The following is a 23,517-nucleotide window of genomic DNA, read 5'->3' on the forward strand; positions in this document are numbered from 1 at the left end:
AAAGTATAATTTTTTTTGTTAGTTAACTGCTTGATAGATCCGTCTATAATACTTTTGTGCCACGTTTCGTGGCTGCATACTCTGTGATCACATCTTTATATGAGAACAGTTTTATAATATCAGTGTCTAAGAGAGAATGGAAAGATAATTTAGTGTTTCCTCTAGCATGGGTGATCATATATAATTTAAAAAAATTATTCATAGCTTTAAAAAGTTCATTTTGGCTTCAAAACTCATTGCTAACGTCATGTCCGTTTTTTGGTTATTTTTTAAATTTTATTTTTATTTATTTATTTATTTATTTATTTGGTTGCATTGGGTCTCTGTTCCTGCACACAGGCTTTCTCGAGTTGCGTTGAGCGGGGGCTACTCTTTGTTGCGGTGCGCAGGCTTCTCATTGCAGTGGTTTCTCTTGTTGCAAAGCTCGGGCTTTAGGCACGCAGGTTTCAGTAGTTGTGGCACGTGGGCTCAGTAGTTGTGGCTCGCGGGCCCTAGAGTGCAGGCTCAGTAGCTGTGGCGCACGGGCTTAGTTGCTCCGCAGCATGTGGGATCTTCCCAGACCAGGGATCGAACCCGTGTCCCCTGCATTGGCAGGCAGATTCTTAGCCACTGTGCCACCGGGGAAATCCCTGCATGTCAGTTTTTAAGATTGTTATCTAATTTGGAAAAACTGCTACTAAACTTCTTTCATATGTGAGTTGTACGATTTCAGGGCATAACCAAATATATTCCTAACAAGAGAGAACTTCCATTTTTGTCTCTGTGAGGACTGAATTCTCCATGTACAATTTTCCACACCTGATAATTGGAAGAATCTTCCACAGATAAGCCTCTGGCTCCCCACATTTCAAACCTTATCTTCCTTACTCATTCACTTCTGGTGCTAGGCGCTGTAAGACATGTCCATTCTGCAATATAACCTCTGACCTCACATTGCATCATGATGCTGGGTCCACTGGCATAGTGAGTGGGCACTAGTCATAGTTCTGGAAGACACTCTTACACCAGGATGTGAGATAGTTAATAGTTAGCTATACATAGAAATGCCTGCAGATACACAACTACAGCCCACTATATGGGTTGAATGGCTCTCCCTTCTCCTGCCGCGCCACCCGAAGATACATCCATACCCTAACCTGTAGAACCTGCAAATGTGACCTTATTTGGTAATAGGGCCTTGTGAATATAATTAAGGATCTCAAGGTGAAGTCATCTTGGATTTTGAGTGGGCCCTAAATCCAATGGCAGGTGTCCTTCTAAGAGAAAGGCAGAGGGAGACTTGAGAGACACAGAGGAGAAGGTTATGTGAAGATAGAGGCAGAGAATGGCGTGATGTTTCTACAAGCCAAGGAACGCCAGTGATTGACACAGTCATCAGAAGCTAGGAGAGAGGCTGGACTATGAGAGAGAAGTTTCTATTGTTTTAAGCCACCAAGTTTGTGGTGTTTTGTTACAGCGGCCCCAGGAAACTAATACAGCCACTAAATCCAAATTAAGTATTATCCCAATTTTAGTTTGATTCCAGAAACTTTCATAGCAATTCAACACCCTCTGCATAAGGGAACAGGTAACAGAGGGGAAGTTGGAGTGGTAACAGCAGTCGTAACCAATTTTGGTTAAAATATCAGTTTTTCAAATTTTACAAAGATCATATAACTCTCTGAATACATTAATAGGGCCCCTTCCAGGACATTGGAAGGGGTCTGGCCAAGTGAGAATCCCTGAAGCTTAGAAATAATAAGTTTCACAGAATGGCTACCTCTGTGTAGGAGGCAGTATAGTGTTATAAAGACAAGCACTGGAGCCAGATGGCCTGGGTTCAAATCCCATTTTCACAACTATCTGGCTATTGACTTCAGACATGTTACTTAAACTTTCTGTGCCCCGATTTCTTCCTCTGTAAAATATGAATGATAAAAGCAATATCTACTTCATAGGGTTATTGACCAGGTCAAGTGATACAATGCATATAAAGTGCATGGTACATGTAACACACACAGACCAGTACATACTCCTTGGTAAGTACTCAATACACATTAGCCATTTTACGATTTACTAGGCAAGCCATTGTACTAGGCATTGGGGTGTAAAGACAAATGAGAAATGGTCCTTGGTTTCAAGAAGCTCACCATCTATAGGGGAAATAGATTATAAAACAGTTATAATACAATGCTTTAAGTGCAATGAAGTGGATGCTATGTCCCAGATGTATGGGAGCACAGAGGGGGATCCTCTGTTCGCAGATTGGGGTCATTCCAGGAAGGTTTCCTGCAGAGGGTGACATCTGAGTTGAATCTGTCCATATGTTTGTATGACAAGATGATTTATTGAGCTATTAATTTTTATATTGTTTTTCCTGAATTCATTCATCGATTCAAATACTTATTGAACACCTACTATTTGCCAGGCACTTTTTTTTTTTTTTTTTTTTTGCGGTATGCGGGCCTCTCACTGTTGTGGCCTCTCCCGTTGCGGAGCACAGGCTCCGGACGCGCAGGCTCAGCGGCCATGGCTCACCGGCTTAGTTGCTCCACGGCATGTGGGATCTTCCCGGACCAGGGCACGAACCCGTGTCTCCTGCATCGGCAGGCGGATTCTCAACCACTGCGCCACCAGGGAAGCCCTGCCAGGCACTTTTATAGGCACTGGAAATACTGTAATGAACAAGCATATCAAAAAGCCTTGAACTGGGACTTCCCTGGCAGTCCAGCGGTTAAGACTCTGTGCTTTCACTGCAGGGGGCGTAGGTGTGATCACTGTTCAGGGAACTAAGATCCCACATGCCACGCGGTGCAGCCAAAAATTTTTAAAAAGCGCTGAACTTACTTATTTTGAAATGTATTAAAAAATAAGTTGGATAGAGGAATAATATGTGATAAAGCAAATATAGTAATAGGTTAATTATAGACTCTGTGGCAAATATATGGGTTTTCACTGTACAGTTCTTTCAACTTTTCTGTATATTAGAAAAGTTTCATAATGAAATGTTGGTTAAAAAACTGAATATCTGTACAGTCAAACACTATACATCCATTAAAAATGTTTTGGTAAAATATTTATTCCAACAGAAAGATAAATATTATTTATTATAAACTGAAAAAAAGTAGGGTTCAAAACCATAATTGTAGTTCCATCCAGCTTTCTTTATGTCTATATGAAGAATGTACACTAGGAACAGCACATACAAAGGTCCTAGGCAGAAGCTTTACTGGAGCATTTGAAGAACTGCAAAGAAGCAGCTAGGATTAGAGAGAAGGAAGGGAGCAATATAGTAGATAAGCTGATAGAGATAATGGGAGGGGCAAGGTTCGTTAAGCTGTTCTGGGAATTTATTTTTGCATAAGAGATTATCTCAAATTTAGTGACTTGAAACAACAACCATCTTTTCATAGCTCACAACTTGTACGTCAAGAATTTGGACAGGGGGGCTTCCCTGGTAATTTGGACAGGGGGGCTTCCCTGGTGGCACAGTGGTTGAGAATCCATCTGCCAATGCAGGGGACACGGGTTCGAGCCCAGGTTCGGGAGGATCCCACATGCTGCGGATCAACTAAGCCTGTGTGCCATAGCTACTGAGCCCGTGCTCTAGAGCCCATGAGCCACAACTACTGAACCCATGTGCCACAACTACCAGAGCCCGTGCACCTGGAGCCTGTGCTCTGCAACGGGAGAGGCCATCGCAATGAGAAGCCCATGCACCGCAGGGAACAGTAGCCCCCGCTTGCCGCAACTAGAGAAAGCCCGCGTGCAGCAATGAAGACCCAATGCAGCCAAAAAGAAAAAAATAAAAATAAAAAAAGAATTTGGACAGGACACAACTGGCCGATCTTTCCATGCCATGTAGCATAAACTGAGGTCACTCCATGGTGTTTGGCTGGCAGATGGGTTGGTCTGTAGGGTCCAGATTGGTTTCATTCTCATGTCCAGTGCCTTGGTGGGGATGACTAGACTCATCAAGGCTGGGCTCAGCTGGGACCCTTTTTCTCTCCACATAGTCTCAGGGCTTTTCCATGTAGTCTCTGCAGCAGGGTAGTTGGATTTCTTATATAGTGACTCAAAGCTCCAAGATCAAATGTTTCAAGAGACAGGACAAAGAAGTTGCCTGTCTTTTTAGGCCTGGCTCCGGAACTGAGCATAGAGGCACTTCTGCCATATTCTACTGGTCAAAGCAGTCATGAAACCCACCCATATTCAAGGGGTCTGGGAGCAGACACCAGTATACCTCTCAATGAGAGGAGTATTAAAGAATTTGTGGCCATTTTTAATCTACCACATAGGCCCTTGTAGGTCAGAATAAGGATTTTGGCTTTTACTCTGAATGAGAATGGAGCCATTGGAGTGTTTTAAACAGAGGAGTGACATGATCTGGCCCCTATTTTAACAAGACCACTCTAATTGCCATTTAGGGGGAGGGAAGAAGTAGGAAGTCCAGTTAGAGGGCTGTTGCAGTAAACCAAGCAAGAGATGATGGTTGCTTGGGCTAAGGTGGTGGTGAAAAGTGGTTGAATTCTGGACATACTTTGAAGGCAGAGTGATCAAGATTTGCTGGTAGATTAGATGTATGTGTGAAATAAAAAGAGGAGTCAAAGATAACTCCAAAGCTTTTGTCCTGAGCAAGTGGTAGACTAGAATTGCTGTTAACAAAGATGGGGATGATAGGAAGAGTTGGTTTTTAACATGTTGAGATGCCTATACATCCAAGTGGAGATCTCAAGTAGGTCTGGTGCTTAAGGGAACAATCTAGACTGGAGATAAAAATGTGAATGTCATTAGTGTATGGGTGAATTTCACCTAGAGACTAAATGGAGAGAGAGAAGAGGTCCAAGGACTGAGCCTGGGGCCTCAGACTCCCTCTTTTCCCTCCTTCAATCCCCCTTGGCATCCCTGGCCTCCAAAAAGTTGATGTTTCAGATGTTGCCTCCAGGCCACCTCTCTTCCAGTCTTTTGTGAAAGCCTAAACTCATTGAGAAGATTGTGCTGGGGAAGTGGTTTTGAGGAGAGAGAGGCAGGAGCTGGGTGAGGAGAGGGGGTGATGTCTTCTGCTGGTGTCCTTATATGGCAGAGAGAGTAGGGAGAGAGAAAAGCTTTCTGTTGTCTCTCCTTATAAGGACACTGACCCCAACATGAGGGCCTCACCCTCATGACCTCATCTACACCTAGTTGTCTCGCAAAGGTCCCATCTCCAAATACCATCACATTGGGGGCTAGGGCTTAACGTATGAATTTGGCACGGGAGGGACACAATTCAGTCCATAGCAGGCTAGTTAGGGCAGACCTCATTAAGACAATGGTTTTTGACCAAATACTAAATAAGATGAGGAAGTCAGCCCAGCCTATAACTAGGAGAATGTTCCAAGAAGAGAAAAACAACCAGTGCAGAGCCAGAGGTGGGAGGCCAGTGTGGTGGGGGCACAGTAAAGAGTGAGGTTGAAGAGATAACGGCAAAGGGAAAATTACATGGGGTCTCAGAAGCCACTTTCATACCTTTCCCACTGGATGAAAATTCTATAGGACAAGGACATTGTCAATTTTGTTCACTGCCTGACACGTAGTGCCACTTGATAAATGTGGCACTTGATAAATGTTAAATACATAAAATTCATATGTTATTACAATGAGTTATTTCACATAATCTGAAAAGATCACAAGTTGTTGAGAATGTGAAGCAATAGGAACTTGCATACATTGCTCATGAGGTGTGTAAATTGGTACAGGGCCTTAGGAGAACAACTCAGCAATATCTAGCAAAGTTGAAAATGTGAATGCTCAATAATCCAGCAATTCCACTACTGAGCATATTCCAAGGGAGACGATTGCACATGTGCAGCAGAGACATAAAGTAATATTTATAACAACATTGTTTGTAATCACAAACAATTGAAAACAACCTACATATCAGTCATCAGGAGGGTAAATAAATAACATTTACTACACTCATACAGTAAAATATTATGCAGTAACAAAAATCAACATCAACAAGGATAAACCTTACTTTTTAATGTAAAGAAAAAAATTTTCAGATTAATATAGTATGGTTTCACTTATATAAAGCTAAAGTATCTGAATAGATAGCTAGAAAAATAGGTATAGTGATAGGATTCTAAGACAGCCTCCATGATCCCCCTTCCCCAAGTTACTCCCATGATTATGTTACATTATATGACAAAGGGGATTTTTACAGATGTACTTGAAGTTACTACTCAGTTGACCTTATAACAGGGAGAGGGCTTCCCTGGTGGCACAGTGGTTAAGAATCTGCCTGCCAATGCAGGGGACACGGGTTCGATCCCTGGTCCGGAAAGGTCCCACATGCTGCGGAGCAACTAACCCCGTGCGCCACAACTACTGAGCCTGCGCTCTAGAGCCCGCGAGCCACAACTACGGAAGCCTGCGCGCCTAGAACCTGTGCTCTGCAACAAGAGAAGCCACCACAATGAGAAGCCTGCACCCCGCAACGAAGAGTAGCCCCCGCTCACTGCAGCTAGAGAAAGCCCATGTGCAGCAGCGAAGACCCAATGCAGCCAAAAATTAAATAAATGAATAAATAAATAAAACAAAAAACAGGGAGATTATCTGGGTAAGCCTAACTAACCTAATCATACGAAGCCTTTAAAAGCAAGACGTTTTCTCCAACTGGTCACAGAAATGGCAATAAGAGACATTCCAAGTGTGAGAAGAATTCCATGCATAATTACTGACTTGTGGGTGACCTCCAAGAGCCAAGAGCAGGCCCCAGGTGACAGCCCACAAGGTAACAAGGACCTCAGTTCTACAACCACAAGGAACTTCTGGCAACCTAAATGAGCCTGGAAGCAGACTCTTGCCCAGAGCACCCAGATAGGATCCCTGCCTTTGATTTCAGCCTTGTGAAATTCTAAGCGGAGAACTGAGCCAAGCCCGCCTGACCTACAGAAACGAGCTAATAATTGGATGTTGTTTCAAGCCTCCAAATGTGTAGGTTTGTGGTAGTTGTTATGTAGCAAGAACACACACACACATACACATTTGCTTAATCAGGATCTGTATATGTTGTAAGAGAATAAAGAAATATTTGGAAAGATAAACACCAAATTTGGAATACTGGTTATTCTGTTGGGCAGTTGGTGGGTGATAGGGAAGAGAAGGCTGTTAGGGAGAAGATAAGAAAATTAAACTGTAGACAATATTTTATTATTTAAAGCAGGTATATTTTACTTTTTATACCTTTTTGTGTTTTTCATATATCGCATAACAATTTTAAAGATTCCTGACCCTCAATCACAGCCTGGAAACAGTAGAAATGCTAGACTCGGAGGGGCCCTTTGGGCTTGGACAGTGAGTTCCCCCACAGGTATGTGCTAGAGACCTTCTTCTGGTTTCTGAAAATATCGTGTAACCTTTGGGAGGAGGGTGGAGTCTTCATAACAACTGAGATTGAATTTCCCTCCACCCCAGAAGAATCAGGCTAGGAGTCAGATTTAATTTAACACCCCACCCCCACCCCCCGCAAAAGAAAAGAAAGAAAAAGAAAAAAAGAAAGAAAATGTCTTGTTCACCAAATGTGTGTTGAGTGAACAAATGAATGAATGGAAAGGTGAATTATGAATGGATGCCCAAGGACTCATGAAATCACTATCAAAATTGTGTATTTGGACCATAGAGTAGGATAGGAAAATATTGTCCTATTGCACAATAACCCATAACTACTTGAAAGAAAATGGCCTCAGAGTTTAGAGAAAGAGAGAGAGAGAGAGAGATGTGAGCCATGTTGTAACCAAAAACTGTGGTTTGGTTGGAGCTCCAGTCACTCTCCTGAGAGAACTCCCAAGGGCAGGCCAGACAGAAGTCCTGCAACAGAACCCCGGGGCAGCTTAAAGCTCAAACCCACCCCCACCCCGGAGACGCTGTGCTAATGATCCTGATAACAAATGGTTCTGTGTGGCCACAGCTGCCTCTCACACTGGTTGGGGGCAAACTTGATTCAGAAGCATGGTGGAGGGTGAAGCATTAAATTTCTTATTTAGCAGGAAGCTGATACCCCAGGAATGCAACCTGGCAGCTGCCCAGAAAGAAGACTTGACAATTATGCAGCCTGTAGGAAAATGGCTTTCTTGTCACAAGGCTTTTACTTTGAGAAAGGGTTACTGGGACTTGATGAACATCAATCACCAGCTATAGTTTGGACAGGGAGGTTTGAGAAATCCAGCAGGAAATAAGTCTTGGGGTCAGAACCCAGGTTGTGGTCAACAGCGTCTCATCCAGATTCAGTCCTTCACTGATGACCAGATGCGAGAGACCACCCGCCTCAGTCATCAAGACCAAACATGTGGGCTTCCCTGGTGGCACAGTGGTTAAGAATCCGCCTGGCAATGCAGGGGACACGGGTTCGAGCCCTGGTCCGGGAAGATCCCACATGCCGCGGAGCAACTAAGTCCGTGCGCCACAACTACTGAGCCTGCGCTCTAGAGCCCGCGAGCCACAACTACTGAAGCCTGTGTGCCACAACTACTGAAGCCTGCGTGCCTAGAGCCTGTGCTCCGCAACAAGAGAAGCCACCACAATGAAACGCCTGCGCCCCGCAACTAAGAGTAGCCCCCGCTCACTGCAACTAGAGAAAGCCCGCGTGCAGCAGCGAAGACCCAATGCAGCCAAAAATTAAATAAATAAATAAATAAATAAATAAATAAATTAAAAAAAAAAAAAAAAAAAAAAGACCAAACATGTACTTCTCTGAAGTTACCAACAAATTTCCAGAAGGAAAATGTCCGGGCAGGAAGTTCTAGTTATTGGAATTTTTTTCCTTGCAAATGTTAGATTTGCTACTCAAATTACCTTAAGATTAGGGAAAAAAGTGGGAAGGAGGGGGTGTTTATTGGGTCATAGACCTGCATCAGGCCCAGCTGGATCCAGGGGCTAAAATTACATCAGGAGTCTGTCCCTCCATCTGTTGACTGTTTCCCTGTGTATTAGTTCAGATCTCAGATGACCTCCATCCATGTGGGGGCAAGAGAGTCACCGACATCTCAATGCTTTCATCCCACTAGCTTAGCAACCTCAGAGGAAGAAAAGCTTCTCAATAGTTCTAGTAAAACTCTGAGAACTGAATCTCATTAAGATTGGCTTTGGTTACCAGCCCATCCCTGATCAATTTATGACCGGGAAGGTAGACGGTCAGGTACCTAACTATTAAAGAGGCTGTTGGAAGTATCGGGTGAAATCGTGTCTATGGATGTGCTTTGTAAGCTGTAAAGCACAGTACACAGTACAGGTGGTCCTGAGTCTGGCCCTTAGGTACATGGAAAAGACATGCCCATTGCTCCATGTAAACCACATGAATTGAGAGTGTGGGAGAAGTGGTTTCCCAAAAGCAAATTAGGGTATTCTTAGTACAGGGAGGCTGGTTGCTCCTCCGGCAGCAATAGCAGTGGTGCTCAACAGAAGAAACAGGTAGGACCCAGCCATCTCCCTGAGTTTTCCTCTTTCTCTTAATTTTTTCATACAGTGATGCCACCTTAAGACTACCCCAAGAAATTATGATTCCATAGGTCTGAAGTAGGTCCCAGAAATTGTATTTTTACTAAGTTCCTTCAGGTGGTTCTGCGAGGCAGAGTGGTTTAGAAGCTACCAATTAATCTAGCAGACAACCTTCTTACACTTGTCTGCTCCCTACCCAAAATCAAAAGTGAGTATATGTGGGCCTCTAGGTGATAAAAATCAGGAGTGCTTTTTTACTTAAAGGAGATAAAAGTAAAGGATTCACCTTGTATTTTGAGATCATGGAAAGGAAAGCATAAATTAATGCATCTGTTAGAAACCCCAGCCCCTGATCCTGGACAAATAGGTAAACAGAAGTGGCTCCTCTGCGACAAAACGCTGAGCTGTAAGCAGGCCCACCAGGGCTCTGCCCACAAGCAGTTAGTTACTCATTAACCCTCACGCTCAGAGGGCAGAATCGGTCACTGTGAGCAGGCGGTGGCTGAGGCCTGGCTCTGCCTTGGGAAAGGTGCTTAGCATCATCACAGCTTGGGGTCAGACAGGAAAGGCCCTGGACTGGAAAGGACACAATACCAGATGGAGGAACTGGACCTCAGTTAAAAATTGATTTTAACCCCCTACCAGTGGTCGCTTAGCTGTGAGAATTCAGGATAAGCTGGAGTTAGATTAGTTGCAAAGGTAGAAGGTGGAGGGGCACGGGTAGGATCACTCAAGTTGTCCAGTTCCATTCTCTGTAACTGATCATAGGACACCGATCAACCAACTACTGTTTAGTATTTTTTTTCACGTGTCTGTAATTTCTGTTGTATGTTCTTTGAAGCCTGGAGACCCACCTCATCCTGTTTCCTATTCCCAGCACCTAGCCCAGTACCTTATAGGTGACGGTTTCTCAAATAGTATTTGCTAATATGGATTTTATAATTTTGCAGAATATTGTCTCAGACCTTTTGAAAAGAAAAACTGACCCTCCATGGAGCCTCTGGAGCTTTGGAGAGACAGCAGTGTGTAGGATGAGTAGCCAGAGAGCGCCCTCTGAAAGGTGCGGTCAGAATATGGGGCCAGCATGGTGCCTGGCACATAGCAGGTACACAGAGATTCACCAAATTAATGAGGCCTACAGTGGACCAGAGAAGGGGACCAGTGCCTGATACGCTGTCAGGTCTTTGTAACCTCAGGAATCAAATCAAACAACCCCCCAGGAACAGTCTGAGGAGCAATAGCTTGCCAGCACGATTGCCCAGAAGGAAGGACAGCTCTAAATTCAGGTCTCAAAAGCCAAACAAAAAGAAATGATAGTACAACCCTGTCCCTTTAATGAAGAATGTTCTAATGAGAAAAACAAAAACATGCTAATGGTACAGGTCAAATAAGCTGTTCCTGCTCTGTAAAAATAATGAGGACAGTATAATTTTGTAATAACTCACATTTTTTGAACACCAAGTATCAGGCACATGTAATATACAAGCATCGTGGAGCATTGTGAGATTAAATAAAATCTTACTGCAGCGCTATGATGGTCCACCTCTAGAGACCTCAGGAGAGTTTAGAAACTTGCCGAAAGTCCCTCAGCACTAAGTGGAGGAGCTAGACTTGAACCCAGACCTGCATGACTCTAGAACCCACGTAGGAATGCCCACACTGTCTCCAGGGCTCAGCCTCTCTCAGGCGGCAGCTCCCGAACTCCAGGGCCCCTGAGTGTAAGAAAGTCAAGCTAAGAAAGGCTCTCATGGTCATGGCTAGAGTTTAGGGACCGAGTACCGTGAGGGAGTTGTTGGGGCAGATGAAAGCGGGGCAGAGACAAAGGTTATGGGGATCCAGGGAATATCCGAGCTAGAGTTCTTGAAGGCTCTTCTCTTTCCCCAAGAATCTCCAAGGCAGGGTTTTCAAACCTCACTGGGGCCAGCCAGGGCAGAGGGCACCCCTCCCCCACCCCAGGGCACAGAGATGGGAAGGCAGGACTCACAGAGTGGAATTGAGATAGAGAAGGACAGAGACAGGGAAAGAGACAAGTAGAAGAAGACCCAGTTGCAGTGGCAGCTTTCCTGAAGCCACCTGCCTGGTTGAGATGGAAACGCTGATTCCAGTTCCAGCCCCCAGACAGGCTAAGAATATCCTAGAAAAGCAACAGCCACCGCCCCCGCCCTCCTTGATCTGCTCCTACATCTGGAGTGCTATGCTGGGCTCCAGCAGGGGCAGGGAAGAGACAGAGATGCTTGTGGCTTGGGGTTGGGGGTGAAAGGGAGGAGGCAAAAAAGGGGCATGATGGGAGCAGGAGAACTGCGAAATAAAGCTATGGGAGAGTATATATATATTGAGAAATAAAGCTGGAAGGATTGGGCAGAGAGAACTGTTCACAGGGGGCAGCAAAGCGGGGTGGAGGCAGGAGCCAGAGATCTGGGGAGAAAATATCCAGGTATGAGGATGTGGGCGAGCTGGCATCAGTAACCCAGAAGGGGGACCAAGGCTTTATTAAGGAATCAGAGCCTAGGGCAAGGAAAAGGAGCCCCAGGCTCACCCTTGTCCTCCCCTGATCCTTAACCCTGGGCCCTCCAGCCTCTCAGCATTGGTCCCTTCTCTCCCTGTCCCAGAGCACCACCCCCAACTGTGCTTATCAACTCTCTTTTCTGTTCTAAAAAAATCTATATTTGGGCTCCTCAATTAAGTCCTCCTAGCAAGGGGCCTGCTGGAAAGGGAAAGGGGTGAGAACACGGGGGTCTCCCTCCTGGCGGCTAGCAGCACCTCCTTTGTCACATTCATCTCTTCTCTCTGCTCAGCCCCTTTCTCCACTCCCCACTGTTGCCTGGGGAGGGATTCTACTCCCTCCACTGCCTCCCCACCCCGGCTCCCCTGGGGTAAGGTCCTCCAGAGAGGGAGGGAGGGCTGGTTCATATCCTCTCCCTTTGCACACCTCAGGAGCTGAGACCCTGGGGTGGGAGTCCTGAATCAGGGAAGGGGGACAGCAGGATCCAGGCTTTCAGATACCCAGGCTGAGTCTCTACTCTGGCTGTTTTAAGAATCTACATTATCATCACCCCCTTTGTAGGGCCCCCTTGGAGACATGGGATGCAATGACCTTGAGTTCTAGGACCTCCGGCCTTGACGTTTACTGGGGGGACCCTGGAACTTGGCCATCTTGGCATCCTGTCCTTTGTCTCACCACCTTTCAGGGGCCCCCTAAAGCTTGAAGAGACCTAGGAAGGTTTATGTTGCTGAGAGCCTGAGCACCCCTCCCCTTCATCTCCTGGGTAGAACTGTAGAAGGGCAGGCCTCACACAGATGCTGTGCACACAAGACTGAGCCCATCAGGCAGAAACAGATTAGGGAGAACCAGACAGGGCTGGAGCTACAAAGTGAAACAGATTCATAGGGCAGATTTTATTTAGAAGCAGAATCACAGAACTGGAAGAGGCTTTAGGAATCATTTTTAAGTTCAATCCCAAGATGTTATCTTATTTCTTCAATATTCTTTTTTTTTGTCTGATAATAAAAATATGTAGAATTCCTGCATTTTAGTATGAAGAAAGGGAGGCCCAGAGAGCTGAAATGACTTCCCCAAGTCATACAGTTTATAAGCTGTGGACTAAAACTCCTGCCTCCTAGACTGTGACCTCTCAGAAAAAAAGATAAAAACAGCCAATGGGCAGAAGATTCTGAGCAGCATTGCCTGGGGATGTTCCCTTAAAGATGGGCCTCAACTGGGGAATTCCCTGGCGGTCCACTATCCTTCCATAAAGCCCACCTTCTCAAGACGCCTTTCTGGTTTCACTGTGCTTACCCCTCTTGGCCTCCACCCCGGAGAGAGATAACCTCCCTCTCTCCTCCCTTAATTCTGCCAGCATTTTTTGTAACAGAAACACCATCACTCTTTATGGATTTGTTTTTATTATTTTGTCTGCTTGTCCTTTAAAATTCCATCCATATTCATCTTGCACATCTTTGACTAGGAACAAAGAGCCCAGCTCTTAACTAAGTTGTTATGTAGCAGCTGCTGCTGGCGGGGGAAGAGTTTAGAAAGACTGATGTTAGAAGGGGCACCAGTTCCCTCCCAATCAGTCCCGAAAAGCTTGGAAGAGATGGAATTTCAAGAGCTTGACAAAGGCAGGTTGGTGGTCTGAGGGAGGGTCCTGACACAGTGAAAGGAGCTCGGAGTTTCAAGAGGTATAACCAGACTAGGAGGGTGGTGAGCATGTCAGCCAAAGAGAGAGGGTCTGAGGCAGGGCAAGATGAAGAGTGAGAAGAGGCAGTAAGGTCTTTTAAGGTACCTGGTTTGGGGACCCCGAAGCAGAGGGGGGAACTCTCAATTCTAAGAGGACAACAGGAGGTCACTGCTGGGCCCGGAGTGGGGATACCATGGTGGTGACATCTGTGGGTGCTGCATAGACTCTTGTCCTAAATGACACCAGCAATAAGCCTTATGTCAGTGAGGGACTCCTGGGATCAGAGCTGGGCGGACCCACGTGCTGTTCAGATCCACGTGCCCGGTATTTCTGCTAGTGCACCTCAGTCTCTATGGGGCCTGTCCTTAACTACTGGCGAGCCAACTGTTCTTGGGTGTCAGATAAAGGCTGACTCAGAAAGCCTTGTAGGAGGAAGTAGGGCCAATTACAGAAGCTGAAAAGAGGGAGAATGAGAGGTTGGGCAGGTTAGCTTGAGCTGTGACAGAATAAAGATCAGATCTACGGGAGCAGGAGAGACCCCACTGAGAAATTACAAATGGGCGCTGAGTCAGGGAGGGGTACAAGCTGGCCTGTGTGTGGTGGTGTACGGTGGTAAAGAGGTGGGGAATCAATACAGCTAGACCACAGGCCCCCACAGGGGCAGGCCTGTGGGACAGCTGAGAAGAGCTGGTGCCTCTGATTCTGGAATAGCCTCTCTGGAATGAACTAGGTACAAACATGCATATGTACCAACTCTGACGGCAGTGGATCCTTGGAGCTGTCTTGGTGGTCTCTGAGGAACATGGAGGTGACTCCAGGGCCAATTCTGAGAATTCTGCTGAATCCATAGGCCAAGGCTTCTCTCCCCCATGAAACCCATACCTACCTCCAAGGCCCACTTAAGAAACCAGAAGACCTCCTGTGTTGGAGAGTCAGAGAGCAGGCCAGACTGCCTTCTACAGTTCTAAAAGGCAGATAGAACAGCCCAGAACCAGCTGGGCTCAGGAGGTGCAGGTAAGGCCCAAAGAGTACCAAATCCAGGACAAAGGCCTTGTGGGTGCTGAGGAGGGAACAGACAGACCCAGAGAGAAATGGGCAGGATCCAGCCTAATAGTGTGCAGCTGGGAACGGGGACAGCTAGGACCTGAATGGCAGGGAGCATGTAACAATGAAAACCCATCTCAGCCTGGACCCAGGCTCGGCTGGAGGTTGGACCAATGCTCCTGGGCCTCCCTTCTCACAGGAGGCCCATCTGCTATCTCAGCCTGGGCAGACCAATTTCCAGACTTTTCCCAGGGACCAACCACCCATCATCGACCCAAGTGTGGAATCAGGGGCTTTGGCGGGGAGGGTGGCAAAGAGCACAAGAGCAGTGGTGCAGGGACCAGAGCTCATGGCCTCTCATCACAGACTCAGCAGCAGAGAATCAGGTTGGCAAACGGTGGCCTCAGGGACGAATCTGAGCGTCTTGCCACCCCCCAGAGTAAGGACCCCTAAGGAGGCAGTTTGTGACCTTCAGGAAGGCCAGGGCCCAGCCAGCACCCCATCACAGGCAGAACAAGAGTGTGCCTGCCTGCAGCCCTCCCAGGTGGCCTCATAGGGGGAATGGAGGGGAGGAGAGCTAAGAGGAAATCAACCGATTGCTAGATTGGACGCGCCGGTGCAGTGCGACCCAGCTGGAGCCAGGGCCCCTTGATGAAGGCACTCACTGCTCACGCTGCCCCCCGACACATAATCAAAAGGGGGGAGAGGCTGTTCCCATGGCGTCTCTGCTATCGCGATCCAGTGCATCAAAGCAAGTTGACTCGGGGCCCTAGGACCTGGAGGGCTAGGTGGGAGCAGCCCCCCCGCCCACCCCACCCACCGGCTCTGACCCTGAGGAGTCCCTCGAACCAGCCACCTCCTCCTCCTTACCCCTTTCCAGTGAAGGGAAGGGGCCAGACAGAGTTGGGGGATGGGCGGGACTTGAGATTGGCATGCGAGATTCTATTGGGCAGCGGAGCTGCCGGTTAGGAGGGCAGCTCAGGCGAGGATTGGCTGCGTGAGGCGGGGCGCGGCTCGGCGAAGACGGGGCCTAAGGGGTGGGGCTGACGCTGCAGCTGGCGCAGCTGAGACTCTGAGCAGCCGGCGCCGAGCAGCCGAGCAGCCACCTTCTACTGCCCGTTCCCGCGCCCGGGCCGGGGCTGGGCCCCCACCGCCGGGTCCCCGGGGGCTGCAGCAGCGGGCAGCGGCGCCGCCCGCGGTTCCCGCCGGGGCCCGGGCGCCGGCCCCGCTCTGCAGGATGGGCACGGTGCTGTCTCTTTCCCCCGCCTCCTCGGCCAAGGGCCGGAGGCCCGGCGGGCTGCCCGAGGAGAAGAAGAAGGCGCCGCCCTCGGGAGACGAGGCGCTGGGGGGATACGGGGCGCCGCCAGTAGGCAAGGGCGGTAAAGGCGAGAGCCGGCTCAAGCGGCCGTCCGTGCTCATCTCGGCGCTAACCTGGAAGCGTCTTGTGGCCGCGTCTGCCAAGAAGAAGAAAGGCAGCAAGAAGGTGACGCCCAAGCCGGCGTCCACCGGCACCGACTCCCTGGTCCAGCAACGCAACCGCGAGAACCTTCTCCGCAAGGGTCGGGACCCCCCCGACGGCGGCGGCGCCGCCAAGCCCCTGGCGGTGCCCGTGCCCACCGTGCCCGCGGCCGCCGCCACCTGCGAGCCGCCGTCGGGGGGCAGCGCCGTCGCCCCACCTCCAGGCTCCGGCGGAGGGAAACCGCCGCCGCCGCCGCCCCCAGCCCCGCAGGCGGCGCCGCCGGTACCTGGCGGCTCGCCGCGGCGGGTCATCGTGCAGGCGTCTACGGGAGAGCTGCTGCGCTGCCTGGGCGACTTCGTGTGCCGACGCTGCTACCGTCTCAAGGAGCTAAGCCCAGGCGAGCTGGTGGGCTGGTTCCGTGGAGTGGACCGCTCGCTGCTGCTGCAGGGCTGGCAAGACCAGGCCTTCATTACGCCCGCCAACCTGGTGTTCGTGTACCTGCTGTGCCGCGAGTCGCTGCGCGGGGATGAGCTGGCGTCGGCCGCCGAGCTGCAGGCTGCCTTCCTCACCTGCCTCTACCTCGCCTACTCCTACATGGGCAACGAGATCTCCTACCCGCTCAAGCCCTTCCTCGTGGAGCCCGACAAGGAGCGCTTCTGGCAACGCTGCCTGCGCCTCATCCAGCGGCTCAGTCCGCAGATGCTGCGGCTCAACGCCGACCCCCACTTCTTCACGCAGGTCTTCCAAGACCTCAAGAACGAGGGCGAGGCCGCTGCCGGCGCCGGGGGTCCTCCCAGCGGGGGAGCGCCCGCGGCCTCCTCCTCCTCGGCCGCCAGGGACAGCTGCGCGACTGGAGCAAAGCACTGGACTATGAACCTGGACCGCTAGGGATACCCAAGGGCCGCGCCCACCCCCCGCCCCAACCCCTGACACACACTCGGAGCCCCCGGGACCATCAAGCCGCCGCCGCTGTTACCGCCGCTCCGCGCCGTGGCCGGAGGAGGAGCCGCCCCTGTCCCGCAGGGGAATGTGGAGGCCAGGATGCTAGAGGCCGCGGCGTCTGGATTTGCTGGGCGCAGGGTGGGGGTGGGGGATGAGCGCGGGAGGGGAACCCCCAACCTCACCCTTTCTATCTGTCTGCGCCCCCATCTCTCCAATTCTACCCGGGTCTCCCCCTTCCCTCTCTGTGTGTCTGTAAGTCCATCTCCCTCAGATTTGTCCATTTCTTCATATCCTTCCTGTACTTTCACCTTCTCTCCTTCCTTCATCTTCTGCCTTCCCAACTTCCTCCTTGCCTTTCCATTTTCCATTCCTTGGGTGTGTATTTCCGTCTTCATCTTACCCCCTACCTATCTCTCATTGCCCCGTTTCTCTTTCTGCACCTGTGTCCCCATCTCCCCTTCTTTTCTTTTTCCTCGTTCCTGGCATGTGTCACCATCTTCCCTCCTGTCTGCCTTCCCCCCTCCGCCTATGTTAGCTTGCATTTCTTCCCCCAACTGAGCCCCCGTACTCTCCTCCCCAGACCAAAGGGAATATTAGTTCTTAATTTGGATCGGCTGAGGTACTGCGAGAAACTGCAGCCCCAGGAGCCCAGACAACCACCAGGATGGTCCTTCGCCCCACCCCCAACCACCTCTCCCTACCTTTTCCAACGTGTTGCATGCTGGGAGATGGGGGGAGGGGTATGCCAGCTTCAGGAGACTGAGGTTTGGGGAAAAAAATGAACCTAGGAGGTCACCCTGGCGGCGGCGCCTCAGCCGAAGGGTGGGAGGAGACAGAAAACTCTTCTTACTCTGAGGGAGGGGCACCCCTCTTCCTTATCCTTAGGTGTTTTTGTTTCCCCCTCCGCCCCCACTCCTTTAAATTTATTTGGTTGTTTCCGGAGGGAGGGGGGAGGGGCGGGTTGGGTCGGGAGCTGTCTGAGGTGCTGATCTGAGGCCGGACCAGAATTCTCCCGGGAGGGTACCAGGGACTGGGTTGGGCCTGGTGCCGTGTCCAAGGTGCCAATGATGCGGGCCAACGGTGCGGGCCGCATTGTCTGTCTGTCCTTATGTCCGGGAGAGAACTATAAAGCGCTGGAAGCGCCTGCAGATGTTTTTGCGCCAGCCTTTTTTTGGGCCCTGAGAGGGAGGGAGCGGGAGTGGAATTGTCACAGGCAAGGCAGGAGGGCCCCCATGGCTCTAGTGCGGAAGGTCGAGTCCCTGAGAACTGCTACTGTCTTCCTTCCCCCTCCCCCCAATGGCTTCCATTTTACAGAGAGTAAAGTGAGGGAGCCACAGAATGGGGCCTGGTGGTGAAGCTGAATTCCTGCTCCCCTGCCCCCCGCCACCCCCGCCTTCATCTTTTCTCACCTACCTACTCATTAATGCCCAGACCATTTAGGGAATAAGTGATGAGGACGTCAGAAGTTGTTCCCCGTTTACAGAGTGGCTCATTGAGGCAGCACCAGCTAGTTATTGTTGCTGCTTTTCTCTTCCTCCTCCATCTCTCCCTGCCATTCATCCTGTCAAGAGTCCAGTCAGGCCTAAGTCTGTCTTCACCACTCTCAGGTGGGGCCTGAATGCCATACGCTTCCGCCCACCCATAGGGCTGCTTCAAGGCTGTTTCAGTCACACGCCCACCCAGGGCAGCTTTGGGAGGTCCAACCCTGTTTGAGATTCAGCCCTGGCTCTTTATCCCCAGGGAGGCTAGTACACAGGCAGCCTGGAAGACAGGAGCCATTCTTTGGGGTTGAAAGAAGAAAAATAAGCTATTTGGCCTGAAATTCCTCTTTGGTCTGAAATTCCTCTTTGGTCCCCATTGCCTTCTTAACCACATAGCTGAGCGCCCCATTCACTACTTCATTGGCCCAAGGAGGCCTGGCTCCATTGGAGCGCTGGCGTCTCTGACCCTGGTCTGCACGGAGACCTCCGAAAGATTCGGAGAGAGAAGCGGGTGAGACCCGCCAAGAAAAGGTACTACTGGTTCGCTGTCCGTGGTACTGACGGGCGCGCTCGGACTGGGTGAGGGCTTGCAGGGGCAGGAGAATTTGCAGACTCGGCCTCAAGTAGGTTTTCCGGATAATTGGGGAGTAGGGTGTGATCCATTTCTGGTGGCAGGTTACAGGAGTCTGGGCCAAGAACCCAGGAATGCCGGCTTCTACTTGCCCTCCTAGGAGGACAGACCTCGACTCTCCCCCGGCCTCGGCCCAGCGCCCTTTCACCCGGCCTGGAGACGGAAATCCCCAGTCCAGATTTGTGAATCGAGTTCCCGGGGGGGGGGGGGGGGGGGGGGGAGAGTTGGCGGAAGGGTAGGCGGGAGCAGCCGCCCATTGGCTGGAATTTGGCGCAGTCAGCGCGGTGCCGTCATCTTTCTAGGTTTGGGAGGAGAGAGGGCGGAGCACTCGGGTCACCCCGAGGCTGTCGCCATAGTAACCAGACTGAGCGGGCGGGGCCACCTTTCCACTCTCTCACCTCTGGCGGGGCGGTTGCGGAGGAGAGCAATCCTGGTCCGCCTTATTTGGAACTAGTTAGCGAGACTATTTGATTGGGATTTCTGTGTTAGAAGAGCCTAATGGGGATGGGAAAGAGACCCAGGAACCTACAGAGACCCGCCCAAACATCCTGCCCTTGGAGGGAGGGGCCTCTAGATTCTGCCCCTGAATGCATATACTCAACACCCTTCTGTTACTGCTCGCGCGCGCGCACACACACACGCGCGCGCGCGCGCCCCTCCAAGAACCTGTGGTCTGGCACTTGGAGAGCTAGAATGAGAAAAAAGCCTCAGTGCGTGATGTCAAATTAAATCGCACTTTCCTTGCCATGGCCCAAGGCATGAAACACTGCCGTAATCCGATTAGGGGGTGAGGGACTGGAGGAAGATCAGCATGAATACATGGAAGAATTAGCCTCCTGGGTCAAACTTGGTCAGACTCCTGTTTTATCAGGGAGAAGGCAGTCATAAGGAGGAGGACTCAGAACAGTCTTCTGAGAAGGCCAAGTGAGAAGGGAGTAAATGCAGAAACAGACTGAAGTGCCTTCTCTTTATTGCCCCGAAGTGAACCTCTGGGAAAGTGAGTCCAGGCCTAGGAAGGAGGTGGTGAAGAGGGCCCAGAGCTTTAGGGAGGGTCCAGCAGGGATGAGGGAGAGATGGACTGAGGAAAGAATGTAGATGGAGGATAGGAGACAGAAACCCAGCTGGAGCCATGACTCAGCATCTCCCCTCAGCAAAGGGCAGGGGTGACTCTCCCACCACAGGGACAGCAGAGAGGGGAGGGAAGCAGGAAAGCAAATGGGCAGATAAATGGTGATCTGACCATTGCATGATACATACATTGATATACAACATATTTTAACACAGAAGCAGGTACATATACATTTATACTGATGAAGTTTCATTCAATCATAACGTATACACGTCTCCACTTTCCTTCCCTCCCCCACTTCCTGGAGCAGAGGACATTCTGTCCTGAGAGCTATGTTTGCCTGTCTCTGGAACCCTGGAATACGTTGGCACTTAATGGGAAGGGAGAAATACCAAAAATCGCAGACGTGTGTGTGTGTGTGTGTGTGTGTGGTGGTTGTCATGGTAACTGCTTTGCCTGCCAGGCATGGTGCCCAGCAACCAGAGAATCTGGCAGTATCCAAGGGGACATCCTGTGGCCTCTACCCGCTGGGACTCTGCCTCAGGCACCCAGATGGGCATCTCCAGAAGATTTCTACTACAGAGGCTGCCAAAGCAGCCCCTCTGACCATGCCACCGTGACCAGGGACACCTGGCAGCCAGGTTTGGGGGCCTGACCTTCTTAATGTGTCCCACTTTAAGTGCTACTCCTGATCCCTTCATACATTGTAAACAACACTTACCATGAGTGGCCTCAAGACAGCAGGAGTTAACACTTTAAAGGCCTTTATTAAGACCATTACCTTTCCTCTCAGCACCTTGCCAGACATCCAACAAGAAAGTCATCTATACCCACACACGTTAGGTGTGTAACTGAGGGATAGAAAAATAGTTTTAGTTCAGTGTGATGAAAGATTGGGTATAAGACAGATAAACTGCAGGGCACAGTCTCAGGATTCAAGTTCCTTTGACCTGAGTTTAATACACTGATGAGGTTTTTAGAAGCAGTCTCTTTCACTTGCAGGCTGGCTGACTGACGTTTTACTCCAGCACTCAACCTTCCTTTTTCTCCTGGGCATTCAGGTTTAACCTCTAAGTTTCTGGCTTAAAATTCTCCCAATCCAGTTTGGGCCTTCAGGGAGTTTCTTTTCCCCTGGATTCTATTTATTTAGCAATTAGCTGCTCCCAAGTTCTCTTTCTACTTGGCGATACTGCACACTGTAGTTACTCCCCTTTTACGACCTTCCCCCCACCCCCATTACTTTATACCCCTTGATCATAGCGTCCTGTGACTGATATTTAGCTTCAAGCCCATAAAATATAAAATTAGTCTCTCTGTGTGCATTTTTATATATGACAACCTAAAAGGATGGAGGGGTGTTGAACAATGTAAATAGGGAAAGACGTATTTCTTTATAACCTTTCTACATTTTACTCCTTTTAAAAAATAATTTACATATTATCCCAGAAAAACAAAGAATATCCAGAAAAGCATAAGAAAGAAGAGTAATGATGGAAGGCTTGCCCTACCAGATATTAAAATTTACTATAGAGCTAAGGTAGCTAAAACATAAGGCACTGATACAGGAATAGACATATCAATAGAACAGAATAGGTAATCCAAAACTAAACTCCAGCATACGTGGGAATTTAATATATGATATAGGCACCATTTCAAATCCACTGGGAAAAGATGGATTAGTCAGTAAATGGTTTTGGAACAACTGGATAGTCATTTATATGAAGAAAAAATGTCAATGCTTCCTGATTCTTTACCCCCAAATAAGTTCCAAATTGATTTAAAAGACTTAAAGAAAAAAAACTATAAAAGTGTTAGAAGAGAGGGCAATTTGAAAATATCTATTATAAATATAAATGCACATACTTTTCTACTCTGGAATTCCAGTTTCTAGTATTGACCCTAGAGAAATACTTAAACATATAAAGAGACATGATAAAGATTTTTTATTGTATTATTGTTTAGAGAAAGATAAATTGAAATCAACCTAAATGTCCACCAATAGGTTAGAAATTTTAAAAACTTTGATACATTCAAATTACTAAATACTACAGTATTCGGTTTAAAAGAGTGGATTGGACCGTATGTATTATACTGACATGAAAGATCTCCAAAACATGTAGTATCATTAGAAGTTGCATAACAACACACACACTACAATATCATTTATGCAAAAGCAAAACAAGTCAAACTATAATTTGTGTGTGTGTGTGTGTGTGTGTGTATGGATAATAGAAGCTTAAGAAAGATACACATTACTCTTAAGTGACTTCTGGGAAGGAACTGGGATTGATGTTGCTAGGGAACTTTTGCCTTATCTGTGGAGTTTAATTTTTTTACAATAAAAATGTATTAGTATGTTATCTGCATAATTAGAAAATAGTAATTAGTATGTGACAGTAGTCAAATATTAAATAAAAATACTGGAAGAGTACCTGTATTATTATTACTAGTAGTAGTAGTAGTAGTAGTAGTATTGCATCTTGGGTTGAGTGGAGAACATCTTTTTAGAGATAGAGAGAGCTTAAAGAAAAAGATTGATTCATCTGACTCCATTTAAGCTTTTGAATATTAGAGAAATAGAGAAAAAGAACAACCATAAACAAGATTGAAAAACAAATGACAAATGAGAGAACATATTTGCAACACAATATATTTTCCATAGAAAATTAGTAAAACTGTGAAGAGAACTTCACACAAAAATGTAAATAATCAATAAACACATAAAAAGATACTTGACTTCACTCTTGACCAAAGAAATTCAAGTCAAAACTGTAGTGGGGTATTGCATCTCTAATACCAACAAAGATTATAAAAATGGAAAATCGCAACCATGATAAAAACATGGGGAGATGTGCACTTTCTCACACTGTTGTAGACGTATATGTTAGTGGAGTCTTTTTGCAGAGCTACTTGGCTATGGATCAAACTGTGGAAGACAGTAAGCTCTTAGTCCCAACCACCACATTTCCAGAAATTTGCCCTGAGGAGATAATTGGGGAAAGACCTGATGCAAGGATACTTATCATAACATTGTTTGTAATAATAAAACTTCAGATGCATCAGTAGGAGATTAAGTAAACTGAGACAAATCAATATTCATTGGGCTATTATGGACCACTAAAAATGATACACTAATCTATATTAAAAATGACCATGACAAAGTGAAAATAGCGGGTTGAAAACAATATAATGTGGTCCCATTTTTGTAAGGACAGAGAGGTCTTTAAATAGCTGTCCTCTTCCTGTCATTCAGATCTCCA

The 23,517-nt window shown here is 48.3% G+C and overlaps 1 protein-coding gene across 1 annotated transcript; it reads left to right on the forward strand.

The window, feature by feature from the left end:
• Positions 1-15,744: 15,744 nt before the first annotated feature.
• CDK5R2 (cyclin dependent kinase 5 regulatory subunit 2) lies at positions 15,745-18,224 on the forward strand. The gene has a single exon (XM_059052137.2). It carries the CDS (start codon positions 15,913-15,915, stop codon positions 17,020-17,022), a length of 1,110 nt encoding a protein of 369 aa, XP_058908120.1. The 5' UTR covers positions 15,745-15,912; the 3' UTR covers positions 17,023-18,224.
• Positions 18,225-23,517: the final 5,293 nt, after the last annotated feature.

Source organism: Kogia breviceps, chromosome 2 (assembly GCF_026419965.1).
Source record: "Kogia breviceps isolate mKogBre1 chromosome 2, mKogBre1 haplotype 1, whole genome shotgun sequence".
NCBI lineage: Eukaryota > Metazoa > Chordata > Mammalia > Artiodactyla > Physeteridae > Kogia > Kogia breviceps.

Coding starts and splice junctions, on each gene's coding strand:
- CDK5R2 (XM_059052137.2), top strand. CDS start 15,913: ATGGGCACGGTGCTGTCTCTTTCCCCCGCCTCCTCGGCCAAGGGCCGG.